The 19,280-nt window shown below is 47.7% G+C and overlaps 1 protein-coding gene across 3 annotated transcripts in view; it reads right to left on the bottom strand.

Moving 5' to 3' along the window:
• Window positions 1–456: 456 nt before the first annotated feature.
• The window catches only part of RAB27B (RAB27B, member RAS oncogene family), a 358,505-nt gene continuing 339,681 nt past the window's right edge, over window positions 457–19,280 (bottom strand). For all 3 annotated transcript variants that reach the window (XM_075328157.1, XM_075328165.1, XM_075328173.1), the window contains 5 exons: window positions 7,847–8,018; window positions 6,129–6,214; window positions 5,850–5,953; window positions 3,746–3,869; window positions 457–1,941 (listed from right to left, as the gene is read on the bottom strand). In XM_075328157.1, the coding sequence (XP_075184272.1) occupies window positions 1,752–1,941; window positions 3,746–3,869; window positions 5,850–5,953; window positions 6,129–6,214; window positions 7,847–7,999 (657 nt within the window). In that variant the 5' untranslated portion in view covers window positions 8,000–8,018 and the 3' untranslated portion in view covers window positions 457–1,751. The remainder of the gene's footprint in view (window positions 1,942–3,745; window positions 3,870–5,849; window positions 5,954–6,128; window positions 6,215–7,846; window positions 8,019–19,280) is intronic.

Here is a 19,280-nt window from a genome sequence, read left to right as displayed (position 1 = left end):
ATAGCTCCTCCCTCTCTATAGAAGAAATCTTCCCTGTTCATAGAATAGCTCCTTCCTCTCCATAGAAGAAATCTTTCCTGTTCATAAAATAGCTCCTTCCTCTCCATAGAATTTTAAAAGCACCAACTGTCATCTCATCTATCTTCTTCCCTGAATACAGATTATCATTGAATTATTATAATATTTAAAACAGCTCCTCCCTCTCCATAGAATATTACAAGCACCAACTGCCATCTCATATCTTCTTCCTTGAATTACCATAATAAATAATTAATAATAGCTCCTCCCTCTCCATAGAAATTTAAATGCACCAACTGTCATATCATGCTAAATACTGATTGAATTACCATATTTAATAATTATTAATATATATATATATATATATATATATATATATATATATATTTAAGAATTATTAATATATATATATATATATATATATATATATATATATATATATATATATTTAAAATATTAATTATCATTATTTCGTCCTTGAATACTTAAAAGATCAGTCCAGGAGGAGAAAGAAGCTGATTTTTCTTTTAGGATCTATTACAAAGTTTATTATTTTTATGTGCACTATTACGCTTTTGGTGTCTTTGTGCCCATAATCACACTACTGACACTAACAGCAACCTATCAGATTACTTAGATTTTTTTTCGTTTTTTTTTCTAAAAATTTTGGCCATCCATGTCTGGTAGAGGAGGATACTGACCAATATGGCCGACATTACAGCAATTAGCTCACTAAATCGGCAGCGATTGTGATATGGCACGGATGGATCACAGTATAACGAGCTAGAGTTGTGGTTCGTAAGACTAAAAAAAGGCGTCCATTTTGAATTTCACTAAATTTTTAAGGAAGAGACACCTTTTTTAGTTTTTTAAAGCTAGCGCCAGGAAAATAATAGGCCCCCATATGATATCAAAGCCCCACCCACATACAGATAAGCACCGCCCCCTTAAAGGAGCCATTCAATGGAGGAAATTACCAAGGAGGTTTGACTTACAAGAACCAAGGACTAATATATATAATAACCAAATATACATCATCGTACAGCACATCTATGCTAACATTGACAGATGGGCCCAAAAAAAATAATAAAAAAAAGGAAAATCCCTGATTGGGGACACGATTTGGTTTATCGATAGCAACACAAACACAGACCAAGCCAAAAAAAAAAAAAAAAGAAAAAAAACATGAGACGAAAAGATACGTCGGAATCGTTCTCGACAGGTTTGGTAGACAGCTAGAACCTCTTTGTCGTCCGTATAATAGAAAAAAATAATAATAAACTGGGAGGAAATTGTGAACTAGGAGGAGCACTGGAGTGCGTAATCGATGGCCGTGCTTCTCTTGCTCGCTCGCGTACCCAATCCAACTTAAAACCTACAAACAAAATAAAATACCCCATTTTTAACCACAGTCACCTTTTCTTTTCTTTTTTTTTTTCCGCGTAAGAAACATATTTTTTTTTGTATCTTTTTATAATGCATATAAATATATAAGATTAACACTTTCTTCACAAGAGGTGATACCGTAACAATGGAAGGTCGGGGAAGGGGGGGCCAGGTTGGTCGGTGGGATTTTAGTTTGTTTTTTTCCATTGAAGACTGTGGTAATGGTATGACTCTATGACCGGCTTTAGACTCCGACCACTAGGTGGCGCTGTGGTGGTTCGTCAGCCGTTTTCCGATCGGCCGTAGAAGGTTCTCACAGTCCAGACCGTGATACGTTGACTTTCTCTCTAACAGGCGCACTTTCTCCCTCCTGCTTTCGCTTCGTCTAATTTTCCAGTGTTTCCTCCGTTCGCCGCGTCGGGCACTTGGGTCTTGTCCACGCACTGCTCCATGCGTTTCATTATCAAGTCCAGGAGAGTGTCCACTGATTTTTCCACGTTCTGTCCGGTTGCAGCGCTTGTTTCAAAGTATGGAATGCTGGGAAGGCAGAAATAATATGTCTTCTATTAATTTCTACATCTATTTGCCTTATGCAAATTAGTCAGCCTGCAATACCAGGCACTGCCACCAACAAGAGTGGCGCTGTTTATGGAATTTAGAAAAAATAAATACTGATCACCACTTTTTCCATTTATAAATCTCGGACTCGCAGATACCCGGCAGGGTCCAACTGGGTTTAAAAAAAACAAACGAAAAAAAAACCCAAAACAGTTCGGGCCCGGAATTGATCCCGGATACCTGGCCAGATGCCGATCCTCATATAAGTCTATGGGGACCAGAATCCAGCTCTTTAAAATGGTGGTAGAAGGGATAGAGGGATTAGAGCAGTCACTCTATACTTACCAAGTCTCCCATGCAGCTCTAACGCTACTTCCGGGACCCCTAATTAACCTCATACATATTCACTGCTTCCCCCGCCCACTGGCAGTCCCCGTGTTTCTGATTGGTTGCAGTCAGTCACGCCCCCAGCCAGTGTGACAGAGCTGGAATCGATGTGGGACCTTGTGTGGATTACATTGGACCTGAGTGTTTTGAAGGTTAATAAAGGGGTGAAGTTTATCTGAAATAAAGGAATTTTTTTGTGTTTATTTCTTTTGTTTTTTTTTATTTATTTTTACACCATAGATATGCACACAGTGTATGACTGGTTGCAGTCAGACATGTTGTCACACTGTGGGGGCGTGTCTGACTGCAACCAATCAGAGACATGGGGACTGCCAGTGGGCGGGGAAGCAGTGCATATGCATGAAGGATAATGAACGGACACAGAAGTAGTGTTGCAGCCGCACAAGAGACTCGGTAAAAGTCTTTCCCCTTTTTTCTTTAATTTTTAAATTACCCGAGTTGCCCGACCCGGATCGTTCTCAAGGAACTCCGTTTCCCAGAGTCGATGCTCGGGTACTTTTGAACTCACAAGAATCTGAACTTTTATAGTCCGGATCCGCCCATCACTACTTGTAAGTTCATAGTAAAAGGGAATCTGTTGTGTTGAACAACTGGGGTAGAGCAAGAGGAGCTGAGCAGTTTGATATATTGTTTTGCAGGAAAATATTTAGTCGATATATTAATTTTATTCATTTAAATCCCTGCACTTTCCATGATTGAGTCCAGTGGGAGGTCCTACAGTCATAATGTTAAATAGAACCGCCCACTGGACTACAAAGCATAGAAGATTTAAATGAATTATATACAAGCTATATTGAATTCTCTCCTACAAACCTATATATCAATCTTCTCAGCTCTTCCTGCTCTATAACATACGGACCACATGCTCAATTTGATAGTCCCCCTTTTAGTAACTAGTTTGGAAATAATAATCAGCAGGATGATAGTAATAGTCATTCTTGGGTAATAACAGCCATAAATCAGCTGATCATGGAAGGACCATTCCCATATATAACAGTACAAGATGATCTGTACATACAAAACTACTCACCCTCTTCAGTATTTGCAGCCCTTATTTTAGTTTTTAAACCATTTCTACATAGGTTTGGATGTATATAGAGAGGTTAATTTACAAGGGGGTGAATACATATGCACTGGTCTTTCTGCAAATATAAGATAAAAATGCATTCAACTAAGCAGAAATAGAATGGTAATGGCCTTTAATTCCATTGAGTAAAAATATCAAATATTCACTGCAGCCACCACTAGGTGGAGCTTACAGTAAACTCAATGATAAAATTGTCTACAGTGAGCTCACAAGCTCCCCCTAGCTGTGGCTCTATATAACTGCAATTCTAAGTAAAATTATTTAAAAACAAAATCTGTGGTCACTCACCCATATTTATCGGCCAGCTCCTTTGCTTGCCTTTCGTTGACCTCTCTCTGATCTGACAGGTCGGCTTTGTTACCAATTAATACAATATCAGGATTCTCACAGTAAGCATTTGCTTGAAGCTGACCTGAAATACAAATGGTTAAAAAAATGAAAGCGTGTATAGAAATGATGGAGCCTTGTCACAAAAGTGGAAATTGGGACCCCATCCTCAAAAAAACAATTACTCGGCAGGGCTAGGACATGTAAGCCTAGTCCAAGAAGAGCACAATTTGAGCATAGGAAAGTGAGTGCACACATTATGTGCCCCCCACATTATGAAGCCCCCATACTATGATGCTTGGTTCCCACGATGAGCTGCTCAGGTCTCTGCTATATGTTGCTCTGCACAGCAGGCTCAATATAGTACCATCATCGCATCTGCTGTGCAGAGACTCAAATGGACCAGTTGAATGGTGGTGCAGGGAGCTGACTGCTCCCTGCTCCACCATTATGTTCAATTTCCCCCACATAATATGATACCTCGTTCCCATGAAGAGCTGCTCTGGTCCTTGCTGTGTATGGCTCCTCGCAGCATGCCTAATCTAGTGCCATAATCACACATGCTGTGCTACTCACATACCCCAGCTGAATGGTGGTGCAGGGAGCCGACGGATCCCTGCTCCACCATTATGTTCAACTGCCCTCACATAATATGATACCCCGTTCCCATAAAGAACTGCTTTGGACTTTGCTGTGTGTGGCTCCTCGCAGCATGCCTAATCTAGTGCCATAATCACACATGCTGTGCTACTCACATACCCCAGCTGAATGGTGGTGCAGGGAGCTGACGGCTCCCTGCTCCACCATTATGTTCAACTGCCCTCACATAATATGATACCCCATTCCCAGGAAATGCTGCTCTGGTACGTGCTGTGTGTGGTTCCTCGCAGTAGGCCTAATCTAGTGCCATAATCACACATGCTGTGCTACTCACATACCCCTGCTGAATGGTGGTGCAGGGAGCTGACGGCTCCCTGCACCACCATTATGTTCAACTGCCCTCACAAAATATGATACCCCATTCCCAGGAAATGCTGCTCTGGTACGTGCTGTGTGTGGTTCCTCGCAGTAGGCCTAATCTAGTACCATCATTGCAGCGGCTGTGCTGAGACTCAAATGCACCAACTAAATGGTGGTGCAGGGAGCACATATTATGATACCCCATTCCCATGAAGAGCTGCTTTGGTCTTTGCTGTGTTTGGTTCCTCGCAGCATGCCTAAGCTAGTGCCATCATCGCACCTGCTGTGCTGAGACTCACATGCACCAGCTGAATGGTGGAGCAAAGAGTTGACGGCTCCCTGCTCCACCATTGTATGCAACTGCCCCCAAATAATATGACACCCCGTTCCCATAAAGAGCTGCTTTGGTCTTTGATGTGTATGGCTTCCCGCAGCAAACCTAATCTAATGCCATCATCGCACCTGCTGTGCTGAGACGCACATACCCCAGCTGAATGATGGTGCAGGGAACTGATGGCTCCCTGCTCCACCATTGTATTCAACTGCCCACCACACAATATGATACCACATTCCCATGAAGAGCTGCTCTGGTCTTTGCTTTGTGTGGCTCCTTGCAGCTGGCCTAATCTAGTGCCATCATCGCACCTGCTGTACTGAGACTCAAATGCACCAGCTGAATGGTGGAGTAGGACTCCAACGGCTCCCTGCTCCACCATTGTATTTAACTGTATTTGTGTCCTCAAGATGCAGATACGGTTGAATTCGGAACATACCTCTAACATCCAGGGACAGCGTCACAAATCTAAGAATGTACGGCTGGATCTGGGATGGTTAGGCGGTATGTAGACGTAGGCAGATGCCGAACAGGGCTATTTAACCTCGGCCTCCCCCCAGACTATTTAGATCATAGAGGATCATGCAGAGGGGATGCAACTGTAGCAAACCATCAGCAGTGGGATGTACTGTACGTGAGCTGTTTACAGTCTTTTGATGTCAGCCAAAATGTTCATGAGTCTCAAAACCATACAAACAAACTCCAAAAAACTGACACTCAAGGACATAACGGAGTTGTTCCTCTTAGGGTTTGTGTGTATTTTACACTCACTCATCCAATTCCGAACGTTCAGGAAACTCTGCTGACTGGTGAGGTCAAACATTAGCAGGAAACCCATCGCGTCTCTGAAGAACGCCGTGGTAAGGCTCCGGAACCTGGTAAGATAAATTGGCTTTCATTATGGTATCATTGGACAGTAGAGCACACACAACAAAGCTTTGCCGTACAGACTAGGACAGAATGTACAGAGTCATCTCATTTTTATTAGAGGCTGGCTAAAGGAATTGGGGAACATTACTGTATTTTACATGGTTAGAAAAGATTCAGTACCTCTCCTGTCCAGCCGTGTCCCACAGCTGTAGATGCACTTTGAAGGCCTTGCCCTGCGTGCCTCCTGGACCTGCATTGTTGTAGACCTGCAAATCAATACCACAGTTACGTTTTGCATGTTCTAAAATGAATACATTTTGGTTCAATGTACAATGCAGAGATTTCAGACTTGCTCACACAATCACTGTTTTATTTTGGGTCAGCACACTCTTTTCTTGTTTAGGTCACCGGATCCGATTCTATTCCCCACGCATTTCATTCCATAATCTGATTGGCTACAGAGTTTTTTAGATTTCCCCCCACTCAATTGATGATACCACCATCACGGTCAATTTAAAATACATTGCAGAAGCAAATGTTACCATGAGTAGGTTCACTACTCAAAACCACCAGTGACTTACGCCCTTAGACCACCCGGGTGGTAACACCTACCGCACACAAACACACTTGTAACCAATAATCCCCAAACCACCAGAAATTGTACTGAACCACTTAACTACAGACTTTCTACTAATAACCCCTGTAAAACTCTAGACCACCAGGGAGGTTACCAATAACCACTTTATCACTCTAGACCACCAGGGAGGTTACCAATAACCCCTCTATCACCTTATACAACCAGAGAGGTTACCCATAACCTCTTTATCACTCTAGACCATCAGGGATGCTACCAATAACCATTTTATCACCTTATACTACAAGAGAGGTTACTAATAACCACTTTATCACCCTAGACCACTATTAAAGTTACCAATAACCACTTTATCGCCCTAGACCACCAGGGAGGTTGCCAATAACTTCGTTATCAACCTAGACCACTAAGGACCTTACTAATAGCCTTTTACCACCTTAGATGTTAACAAAAATCTCTTTTACACCCTAGGCCATCATATTTTACAAATAAAATCTTCACCACCTTGACCACCAGGGATAATAACATCAATCCTTTTGCAACCCTTCACCACCAAGGAATTTAACAATAACATTTTTACCAACCCAGACCAGCAGACTTACCACGAAAAAGCTTAATCAGTTAGGACCACCAGAGATGTTACTATTAACCCCTTCACCCCCCTAAACTACCAGAGATTTTCCCAACACATGCTTTATCACCAGAAGCCACTACTTATGTTATCAATAATAAATTTCCTACAGTAGACCACCAAACATGTTCACAATAACCCCTTTATTTCTCCTTGTCAGCTAGGATCACAGGATCCCTTTTATACACGAAATATTTAGCTTTCATATCTAAGCCACCTCAGCTCACCAGGTATACTCCTCACATTAAAACATGTAAGATCAACAGTTGCGACCATTATCCTATTAATCACCCATCACCAGTTTTTACCACCCTAGCCCACCAGGGATGTTACCAAAACTGAAGTTATTACACTAGGCCACCAGATATGTCAGCAATAAATACACAAATCCCCAAGACCACCAGGGGTGAAATGTAATCATTCCTTAACCACCCTTGATCTCAGAATTATTTATTACTGCCTAAGCCACCTCAGACCACCAGGGACATTCAAAATTAACGCTTAAGACTCTCAACTACCAGTAATATTAAGTAACAACCTGGCCCTTTATGTTTATGGCTCCTGGCCCTTCAAAATCCTGTATATGAATATGGTTTTGATGTCAAAAGCGAGCCCAAATCTCAGTTTTGGGCCTTAATGTTGAATGTGTATATTAGTACAGTAGTCATCACTTACTACTCTCTTTTCCCGGAAGTCTATGCCAACTGTGGTGATGAATTTGGGATTGAACTTGTTATCTGTATATCTGTAGAGGAACGTGGTCTTCCCAACACCCGAATCTCCAAGGGCGAGGAGCTTAATCAGATAATCATAGTCACCATCCGTCATAGTGTACACTGCAGTGAACCTAAAACAAAGGAAGAAAATAAACAATGAGATGAAAATGAGTACAACATATTTCTAATGGATACTGTATTTTTAAAGGTGACAACCATTAATAGCGGCTACAGACAATGCCAATTAACTTACAGAGCCCCTGGATATATGATGCAGTCACAAGCTTGTTGTCTTGACTTAAAGGATTTCTGTCACTTGCCATAATATGTAATTTTTCTTACCTGGTGTAAAAGCTGATGTTCTCCTGAATCCGGCGATGTTTTTGTTTTGTTCCTACGCCTCTCCATTCATGAGATATGGCCCTGTTCCCCCTGTATGTAAATTTAGTCTGGTGTGCTCCTCTAGACGACGCCCACAGAACAAATTGTGACCACGCCCACTTAGCTAACAAGACAAGATTTACATACAGGAAAAAAGGGGCCATATCTCAGGAATGGAGAGGCGTAGGAACAAAAGAAAAACAGCGCCAGATAGAAGAGAACAGCGGCATTTAGGCCAGGTTAAAAAAATGACGTATTTACGGCAAGTGAGAAGTCCCTTTAAGGCTCTGGCTGTGTAGTTCATGCAGTTGTATACTGGAAACTATGATCTTGAACCATGAATGTGGAGCCATTAACAAAGTTTAGCTTTCTTTCTGGTAGATTCGATCTGTCCAGGTGTTACATGTAATACTACACATTATAGCCTGTACTTGAAGTGATCAGCTGATGGCTGAGCTGAAATTGATCTAAAAAGTGACTGTCCTGATCAAACATCCGCCATATTTGAAGGGTCCAGGAAGGGGAACTAACCCTAACATTGACCTCTTACTACCCTGGACCACATTGGCACGGACCTCTTCAAAACACAAGATCATAAAGGATCTTACTGTCCAGCATTACAATGCCAGACTATAAATGTGAATGGGCACACTGAAATGCTTAATTTCCCCTGTGGTGGCGCTGTATGAAGCGCTGTCAGGTTTCCCAGCAGATTACAGATGATCAATGGGGGGACAAACACTAAGGATGATTTATTTTCTTCGGCTTTGCAGACATTTTTTTTCCTCCCATGATGATTTCTACAGGAATGGGACACGTCAGCTCGCAGAACAGCTGCAGGACAAGGACGAGGTGTATCGGTGACTCACGCTATTCAGGTCTGCCGCTCTCCACAGACTATTTTATCCTCATTACACAAGGATTGTATAAATCTCAGCTGAGACCGGGCACATTTACTTATGACAGCCGGCTGTCACACCATGCCTCTCACATGCCTATAAACAAACCCGGCCGGCAATTGATATTTACACTAATTAACTACGTTCATACTCAGGAAATGAGACTCATCTATCAAAATACGTCGTGTTCAGTGCATAACTTGTACTAGAGGCAGGCTATCAACTGCTCTGATTGGAAAGATCATCCATCCATTAACCCATCCATATATCCATCCATCCACCAACCATCCCATCCATCACAACTATCCCATCCATCCAACTACAACCAGACCATCCACCCACCAACCCATCCATCCCCCAATACATCCATTACAACCAGCTCTTCCACCCACCCATCCATCCACAACCCATCCATCCACAAACGCACTCATCCATCCACCAACTCATCCATTGCAACCATCCCATCCATCCACCAATCCATCCATCCATCACAACCATCCCATGCATGCATCCACGTACCAATCCATGCATCCATCCACCCACCAACCCATCCACCCCAACCATCAACCCATCTATTCCAACCATCCCATCCATCCACCAACACATCCATTACAACCATCCCATGCATCCATCCAACAACCCATCCATCCACCATCACATTCATTACAACCATCCCATCCACCCACCAATCCATCCCTTCACCAACACATCCATTACAACCATCCCATTCATCTATCGACCAACCCATCCATTACAACCATCCCTTCCATCCATCAACCAATCCATCCACTAACCCATCCATCCACTAACCCATCCATTATAACCATCCCATCCATCCATCCTCCAAGCCATCTATTACAACCATCCCATTTATTCACCCATCCACCCATCCTTAAATCCAGTCATCTACCAACCCATCCATTCCAACAATCTCATGCATTCACCAACATATCCATCCATACTTCTATCCAGTCATCCACCAACCATTCCATTCATCCACCAACCCATCCATCCACAATCATCCCATCCATACATACACCCACCAACCCTTCCATCCATCCAACACATCCATTACAACAATCCCATGCATCCATCCAACAACCCATTCATCCACCAACACATCCATTACAACCATCCCATCCACCCACCAACCAATCTATCCACCAACCCATCCATTACAACCATTACATCCATCCACCAACCAATCCATGCATCCATCCCATCCATCCATCAGCTCATCCATTCCAACCATCCCATTCATCCACCCACCAACACATCCATTACAACCATACCATCCATCTATCGACCAACTCATCCATCCATTACAATCATCCCTTCCATCCATTAACCAATCCATCCACCAACTCATCCATTTATAACCATCCCATCCATCCATCATCCAACCCATCCATTACAACCATCCCATCCATTCACCAATCCATCCATCCATCCTTCTATCCAGTCATCCACAACCCATCCATTCCAACAATCTCATCCATTCACCAACCTATCCATCCATACTTCTATCCATTCATCCATCAACGCATCCATCACAACCATCCCATCCATCCATGCATCATCCCATCCAACCCAATCATGCATGCTTCCACCAACCCATCCATTCATCCTTTAAGAGCATTACAGAAAAATAATAATGATAATCACCACTGAAAAATACATAGATAATATAAGATGAATATATTAGACAGATAACAGACAATCTGTTTCATATCTATGTATCTAATCTATCCTGAATCCATCTGTTCTACTTATTTATCCTATTTATTTCATGACAGGTGGATAGAAATTAGACAGATAGAAAGGTGTAAGCTAATATATCCATCAAATATCTATCCATTCATCCATCCATCAATCTCACATTTCTATCTGTGCGTGCCGGCCATTCCGAGTGTTGCTATAGCACCCTATGTTTTCGGTGTAACCCCCCCCCCCCCCCACCCCTCCTTCTCCTCGTCCCTCTCCCTTTAATGCCTATACAATAAAAGTTGAGCAGATAGCACACAGTGTGGAATGTGCGTTTACAAGTATCTGAGAAAACCGGCAGAGCGAGCTGAGCGGGGGCCGGAATAACCCGATTTACAATGGTCACATAAGAGCGTGAAAGTGAGCTCGGGACGAGACTGCGCTCAGGAATGTCACCTGCACTGACAGCAGCGTGCTCAGCCTTCAGTGCTACACAACTACCGCAAAGCCGAGGTTTAAAGCTACAGGACACAGTATATTATGGCACGGCAACATGTGAGATCTAATATATAAAGCTGAATGTGTGTGTGTGTGTGTGTATGTGCGCTAAAGGAATTCGCATTTACAATCACAAAATTTTACACAGACACCTCATGTGACTCAGGGAACGTCATAGACTATGTTTTGAGGGTCAATTTACAAGTATTCATCAAAAAAACCTGCCTCCATAAACGTTAATGGAACTGGGAGCTACAGGCCATTAATAGGAGCTGTGATTGGTTGCTATAGGAACGAATGACATTCTTAGTATAAGAAGCTTCTGTGTGACGTAATATGATAGCGTGAGAGACAGCCAGTGACACACAGAAAGAGACAGATACACACAGAGACACATAGGCACACACAGACAGACAGACAGATAGAGAGACAGAGACACACAGAGAGACAGGCACAGAGAGAGACACACATGACGAGACAGACAACAACAGGGACAGGAACAGGGATGCACACAGGCACACACAGAGACAGAGAGACAAACACACAACGAGACAGACACACAATGAAAGAGACACAGAGACAGACACACAGAGACAGGGACACACAGAGACAGGGACACACAGAAAGACACACACAGACAGGGACACACAGAGACAGACACGCACACAGACACACACAGAGACAGAGAGACAGACACACAGAGAGACAGAGACACACAGAGACAGGGACACACAGAGACACACAAAGACTGAGACACACAGAGACAGAGACAGAAACTTCAAATGAGATACTGTTGCACTCCTAGTATAAGACGGGTTGCACCGGAAGGGTCCAAATCAAGAAGATAAGATGTAAAACTGGGCAATCCACGATGAATGCAAAAGGTGAATTTATTTATGCAGCAAATTCAGTGAAAATTATACAAATAGACAATAAACTTCTTCAGTTTCACATGCTGCTGGCTGCCTGCATTGGTGGCATAGGAAGGAAAGCGGTAGATACCTATAGGAGTGAGAGTCGTGCTCTTAAGCTTACAGTCTATGCGGAAATAGGGGAGGCACAAAAGGTGAATGGGGGGGGGGAAGCTTGCTATATATGGTCCAGCCATCGATTTAATAGGGGATTCAAAACCAGCTGCATGGACCGGTCGCCAGCCAGATTTTATACATGCGTGCCATAACCGGATCCTGATGACAGAGGTGATCCTACCATAATACAATCCAATGCCTGTGGTCACCACTAGGGGGAGCTCCCACTGAACTAAATTATTCGGACAATTTCTAGATGGATGCTGTGATGTTGGCCAGAAAGGTGAGACGTCTCTTGGTTCTGCAGCAGCTGAGGCAGCGTTCCCTGCTGTAACCCTCATGCACACACATGGAAGCGTACAACATGTGACCCGCCATTTCTCAGCCGTTACAAGTAAATGTCTAATCATTTAATGGGATATCAACTTATACAACGTTACTAGAATTGATCATCTCTCCGGGGTAATAATTCACTTACATGCCTGCAGTAAAAGAGAATCCGATAACTCCGCCAGCACCATACATCACTGCAATCAATGCAGGACGGGGTCTAAGCTGCAGTCCATTATAGCCGGTCCCCTCATTACAGAGTAAAGTTCAGGGCACGGTCTATGCCAGGAAATTCATGGGACCATGACAGCTGTGCACAATTGTTAGCGCTCAATAGGTGAGGTAGATCCTCCAAGCCCAAGGTCTGGATGAGCACACAGTGTCGGTGCAGTATATGGGTGAGGCTGGACAGCGGAGATACTGGAAATACAGAAAGGCGGGAAAAGTCTTGGAGACCACAGATAGGTAGCTGAGATACTGGAGACCACAGATAGGTAGCGGAGATACTGGAAACCAAAGGCAGGTAGAAGAAGTCCTGGAGACTACAGACAGGTAGCTGAGACACTGGAAACCATAGGCAAGTAGCAGAGATACTGTAAACCACAGGCAGACAGGAAACCACACACATGTAGCTGAGATACTGGAAACCACAGGCAGGTAGCTGAGACATTGAAAACCATTGGCAGGTAGCGGAGATACTGTAAATCACAGGCAGACAGGAGACTACACACATGTAGCTGAATACTGGAAATCACAGGCAGGTAGTGGAGATACTGGGAAGACAGGAGATATCCTGGGGACCGCAGACAGGTAGCTGAGATATTGGAAACCGCAGGCAGCCGGAGAAATCCTGGAGACAGCAGACATGTAGCTGAGATACTGGAAACCATAGGCAGGTAGCTGAGATACTGGAATCCATAGGCAGGTAGCGGAGATACTGGAATCCACAGGCAGACAGGAGACTACACACATGTAGCTGAGATACTGGAAACCACAGGCAGGTAGTGGAGATACTGGAAACACAGGAAGACAGGAGATAACCTGAAGACTGCAGACAGGTATCTGAGATATTAGAATCAGCAGACAGCCGGAGAAATCCTGGAGACAGCAGACATGAAGCTGAGATACTGGAAACCATAGGCAGGGTAGGTGAAATACTGGAAACCACAGGCAGTTAAGAAAAAGTCCTAGAGACTGAAGGCAGGTAGCTCAGATACTGGAAACCACAGGCAGGTAGCTCAGATACTGGAAACCACAGGCAGGTAGCAAAGATACTGGAAACACAGGAAAGGAGGAGACATCCTGAAGACCATAGACAGGTAGTGGAGATACTGGAAACTGCAGACAGGCAGGAGAAATCAAGGAGACTGTAGACATATGGCTGAAATACTGGAAACTGCAGTTAGGTAGCTGAGATACTGGAAACCATGGGAAGGCAGGAGATGTCCTGGACACTGTAGAAAGGTAGCTGAGATACTGGAAACAGCAGTCAGGAGACATCCTAGAAATTACAGACAGGTAGCGGAGATAATAGAAACGTAGGAAGGCAGGAGATGTGCTGAAGACCGCAAGTAGGCAGCTGAGATACTGGAATCTGAAGGCAGGCAGGACTAGTCCTAGAGACTGCAGACATGTAGCTGAGATACTAGAAACCGCAGGCAGGTAGTGGAGATACTGGAAATGCAGGAAGGCAGGAGATGTCCTGTAGACCATAGACCGGTAGCTGAGATATGAGATACTAGAACCCGCAGGCAGGTAGCGGAGATATTGGAAACGCAGGAAGGCAGGAGATGTCCTGGAGACTGTAGACAGGTAGCTGATATACTGGAAACACCTTACGGTCCATCGCAAAATGTTCAAAATGCTATGTGTAGAACTGATATCTAAGGCTTCTTTCACACCTCCGGTTTTAGCAGAGCCGGCCAATCCGGCTCTAAAACCTATGCAACGAATGCGGCGACAAAACCGCATCCTTTGCATAAGTTTTTAACATGTGGCCCGTCCGTTTTTTGCCGCTTGCGGCAGGCTACTCAGCATGCGCAGGGGAAAAAACCGCATGCGGTGGCATAGGCATGCATTGCAAATCGCGCCGGATGCGGCGCAATGCGTTTTTTTTTGCCGGACAAAAAAACGTGCCAGGCAACGTTCCATCCGGCCGTTGCATTGGCTAAATCTGCCGCATGTGTCGCGGGCGGGGAGGAGAGTGTCAGCACACCGCGCTCACCCCTTCTGCTCGGGTCCGGCAGTTGCTCCTGGTGGCTCGAGCTGCGGGCCGGATCCCGGGGTGTCTCGAGCGACACTCCTCGCCCGTGAGTGAAAGGGGGGTGTTTGTTGGGGTCATAGTTCGTGACGCCACCCACGGTTGTGGTGATTGCACCACCGCTGCTTTGGATGGGGAGCCCGGGGATGGTGATGGGAGCAGCCAGGTGTTGTGTTGCCCCTCCGTGGGTAGGGGTTGGTGATCCCGGGGCCCGGTGAAGAGATGTGAAGTGTAGGGCCTGGAGGGCGCAGGGACGCGGGGGCAGCGCTGTGCCTTGCGGCACTGTGGTACTCACTCAGCCTGAGACACGGACACAGTTTGTTCGGTAAACCAACGGCTGGTAGGACGGTCCCACAGACGGTTGCACCTGCACTCCCGGTAGTTAACGGTGTTGTCACTCTTCCCTGCACCTTGTGTTCTGATGGTGGTAGCGGTGGATTCCCTCCGGTTACCCGCTCCCCGACTACAATCTGGGCCGAAGGAGCTCTACACTTTGCCCGCAGGCGCTGGCCCTGGGGAAACTGGTGCCTTGGCGGTGGCGGTGTCTCCCCGGTAATGGTCGGGCTGTTGCCGTCAATCGGGACTTTGTTGCTGGGAGATCTACGTCCCCTTCACTAACGGATTTAGCAGATCTGACGACTCCTAGCCCTGCTGGGGTCCGAAAGGCCCCTGTCCTGGTGCTGACTGTCCTTCGGAACACTGCTCCAGACCACCGGGCACACAGCCAACGGGGTCCTTCCAGGAACCTCCGAACCGTCCCACTCCGGACAGCCACCGTCGTTGTCAACCTTGCTGGTTCCGTCCGGACACACAGTCACGGACCTTCAGGCTTTTCTGTCACTTTCTACTTTCTCCTTTCCACTTTCACTTCTTGTTGCTTACTCTAGCCCTTCACTGGACTTCACTCTTGCCCTCCCTGGGCTTTCTCTGCCTGGTAACTTCCTGCCTCCAGATCTGTGAGCTCCTTGGTGGGCGGAGCCAACCGCCTGGCCCACCCCCTGGTGTGCATCAACAGTCTCTGGAAGAGGGCAACAAGGATTTGTGTTTTGACTGTGGTGTTCCTACCTGGGATGTGGGGTGTGGTGGTTGTGTTCTGTGTCCCCTGGCTTGCCCAGGGCGACACATTTCCCCTTAGCAAAATGCAGACCGTCCGCGGGCTGCCGTCCTACACCGGTTTTATTTTTCTGTGAAAAAGGGGATAACAGGTTAAACATATATACATTTTTAATCAATCTTCCCAAGACGGGAGGCACATTTTCTTTTAACGTTACAACGGTGTACGGTCACGGTTTCCGCTCTCTCCCACCCAAGCAACCTGGCCCTGATGCTGCCCCTAAAACCCAGGCAGCACCCCTTGACCCACAGTCCAGCACAAGTCACCCGAGCGGGATCTGTCCTTCCCTCCAGAGGGTAGCCACCGGTCCCTTTGGTGGCTGGGCCCTGGCCTGCTCTGCTCAGGGCCCTCCCTCCAACCTGCCTCTCCGGAGGCGGCATGGCGGAAACGGTAACGGTACCCAACATATTTACAAGCCACCAACGTTTGTGGTTGCCCTGCAGAGTTCACAGGCTTGTCCATGGCAGTTCCCATGCATTTTTAAACTTTGAACGGTCCCCACGGGGACAACGGTGCCGGCTCCAGCCGGTTGCTAATCACACAGATAATCAGGTAACACTTCGGTAATCATTTTTCATTTTTCAAAACTTTTAAACTTCTTCAACCAAACTTTCAAACAAACAAAGTGCTGGTCCCTACGGGGACGGTGCTGCGGGCCTCCATTGCCCTACTCCGGTCCTGCTGCTGCTTCATCCGAGGGAGGGGGTGCAGAGCTCACCTTGCTCTCCGGGCTGCCCCTCAGCTTTACATCCAGGGCAAACCACCCCCTCTCTCCGCAGTGCCGAATGTACCGCACCATGTCCCCCGAGATAAGATTGCGGCCAGGATGCTCTTCGGGCAGGTGATCATGCACATCCCGCCGGGCTACAAACACCTCGGCCTCCAGGCCCGGTTCGTATATGAACCCGTAGCCCCGGCGGATATCGAATCGCCTCACCTGCCCCTCGTAGAATGGGCCCCGGACACGGAAGGTCGCTCGCCGCAGGTTCTCCTTTTCCCGGATGGCTCGGGCTACCAGCTCGGCTTTCCTGCGCTCCCTCTCCGCGATCTCCAGGCCCAGCTTGGTCGGCTCCCTGTCCCAGTATGGCTCCGGCGCACGGGTTGAGCCCCGCGGGACATCCAGCACGCTACCCACTGTCAGGAAGGTGGGCGGCGTATCCCGCGGTGTCATGGCCTTGGGCGCTGCCTTGCAGCAACAACCCGGCGCCACCTCAGCCGAGGTGTGGGGGATGGGCACAGGGGCTTTCCTCAGTTGGGCCTTCGGCTCGGAGCGGGTCATCGGCTCCGGCTCGGGAAACTGCTCGGGGACTGTCTCTGGCACAATCTTCGGGGCCTTCCATGGCAATGCCTCCGGTTTGCTTCGGGCTCCGGCTACAGGTCGGTCCGCTGGGGCGGACGGGCTGGGTATCGCTACCGGTTGCGGTGGCAGCGGGCCTAGTGGCGGGGTCACGGCCTCCGAGACGGGTGGCGAGGGAGGCAACGGGGGGAGAGGGCTTGGACCGGGTCCCTCAGCCGCAGCGACCGGTCCCTCCGGGACATAGGGGCGTGGGTCACTCACCCTCCCTTCCTCCGCTTCCTCCTCGCGTCTCCGCACGGCTGCCAAAACGTCCGCCATGTCGGTCTCCCACTCCTCCAAGAGGAGCTGCATTTTGACCTGCAGCCTTAGATGGAGCTGCGCGGTCCGGATCTCCACCCACGCTGCGGTTCCCGGTGCGGGGGCCACGGTGTTTCGGGACGGCATCCACATGGTGTCTCTGCTGTTTGCTTCCAGGAACGGTTTTCTGGCAAGGTCCTGGCGTCCTTGCTTTTATAGCGGCGACTACATGCCGCCAGCCGCCATCGCGTCCCCCTTAGCTCTTTCCGGCCCCACCTCTCTCGGGGCGGGGCTTTGGCCTTCGCGCCTCTACTGCTCGAGAAGACGCTCGAGCGGGAACTTTTCGCGCCAAAGATGGCGGCTTCTGAAATTTTTCTGCCGGATACCTCCGGCTGTAACAAGGCGCACCTCTACCTGACGGCAGAGCGGTAAGATCCTGTTCGTGACGCCAAGTTGTCGCGGGCGGGGAGGAGGGTGTCAGCACACCGCGCTCACCCCTTCTGCTCGGGTCCGGCAGTTGCTCCTGGTGGCTCGAGCTGCGGGCCGGATCCCGGGGTGTCTCGAGCGACACTCCTCGCCCGTGAGTGAAAGGGGGGTGTTTGTTGGGGTCATAGTTCGTGACGCCACCCACGGTTGTGGTGATTGCACCACCGCTGCTTTGGATGGGGAGCCCAGGGATGGTGATGGGAGCAGCCAGGTGTTGTGTTGCCCCTCCGTGGGTAGGGGTTGGTGATCCCGGGGCCCGGTGAAGAGATGTGAAGTGTAGGGCCTGGAGGGCGCAGGGACGCGGGGGCAGCGCTGTGCCTTGCGGCACTGTGGTACTCACTCAGCCTGAGACATGGACACAGTTTGTACGGTAAACCAACGGCTGGTAGGACGGTCCCACAGACGGTTGCACCTGCACTCCCGGTAGTTAACGGTGTTGTCACTCTTCCCTGCACCTTGTGTTCTGATGGTGGTAGTGGTGGATTCCCTCCGGTTACCCGCTCCCCGACTACAATCTGGGCCGGAGGAGCTCTACACTTTGCCCGCAGGCGCTGGCCCTGGGGAAACTGGTGCCTTGGCGGTGGCGGTGTCTCCCCGGTAATGGTCGGGCTGCTGCCGTCAATCGGGACTTTGTTGCTGGGAGATCTACGTCCCCTTCACTAACGGATTTAGCAGATCTGACGACTCCTAGCCCTGCTGGGGTCCGAAAGGCCCCTGTCCTGGTGCTGACTGTCCTTCGGAACACTGCTCCAGACCACCGGGCACACAGCCAACGGGGGTCCTTCCAGGAACCTCCGAACCGTCCCACTCCGGACAGCCACCGTCGTTGTCAACCTTGCTGGTTCCGTCCGGACACACAGTCACGGACCTTCAGGCTTTTCTGTCACTTTCTACTTTCTCCTTTCCACTTTCACTTCTTGTTGCTTACTCTAGCCCTTCACTGGACTTCACTCTTGCCCTCCCTGGGCTTTCTCTGCCTGGTAACTTCCTGCCTCCAGATCTGTGAGCTCCTTGGTGGGCGGAGCCAACCGCCTGGCCCACCCCCTGGTGTGCATCAACAGTCTCTGGAAGAGGGCAACAAGGATTTGTGTTTTGACTG

This window comes from Anomaloglossus baeobatrachus, chromosome 1 (genome assembly GCF_048569485.1).
Source record: "Anomaloglossus baeobatrachus isolate aAnoBae1 chromosome 1, aAnoBae1.hap1, whole genome shotgun sequence".
NCBI lineage: Eukaryota > Metazoa > Chordata > Amphibia > Anura > Aromobatidae > Anomaloglossus > Anomaloglossus baeobatrachus.
Note: the sequence above shows the minus strand (reverse complement) of the source record. Positions and strands in the feature narration are given on the sequence as shown.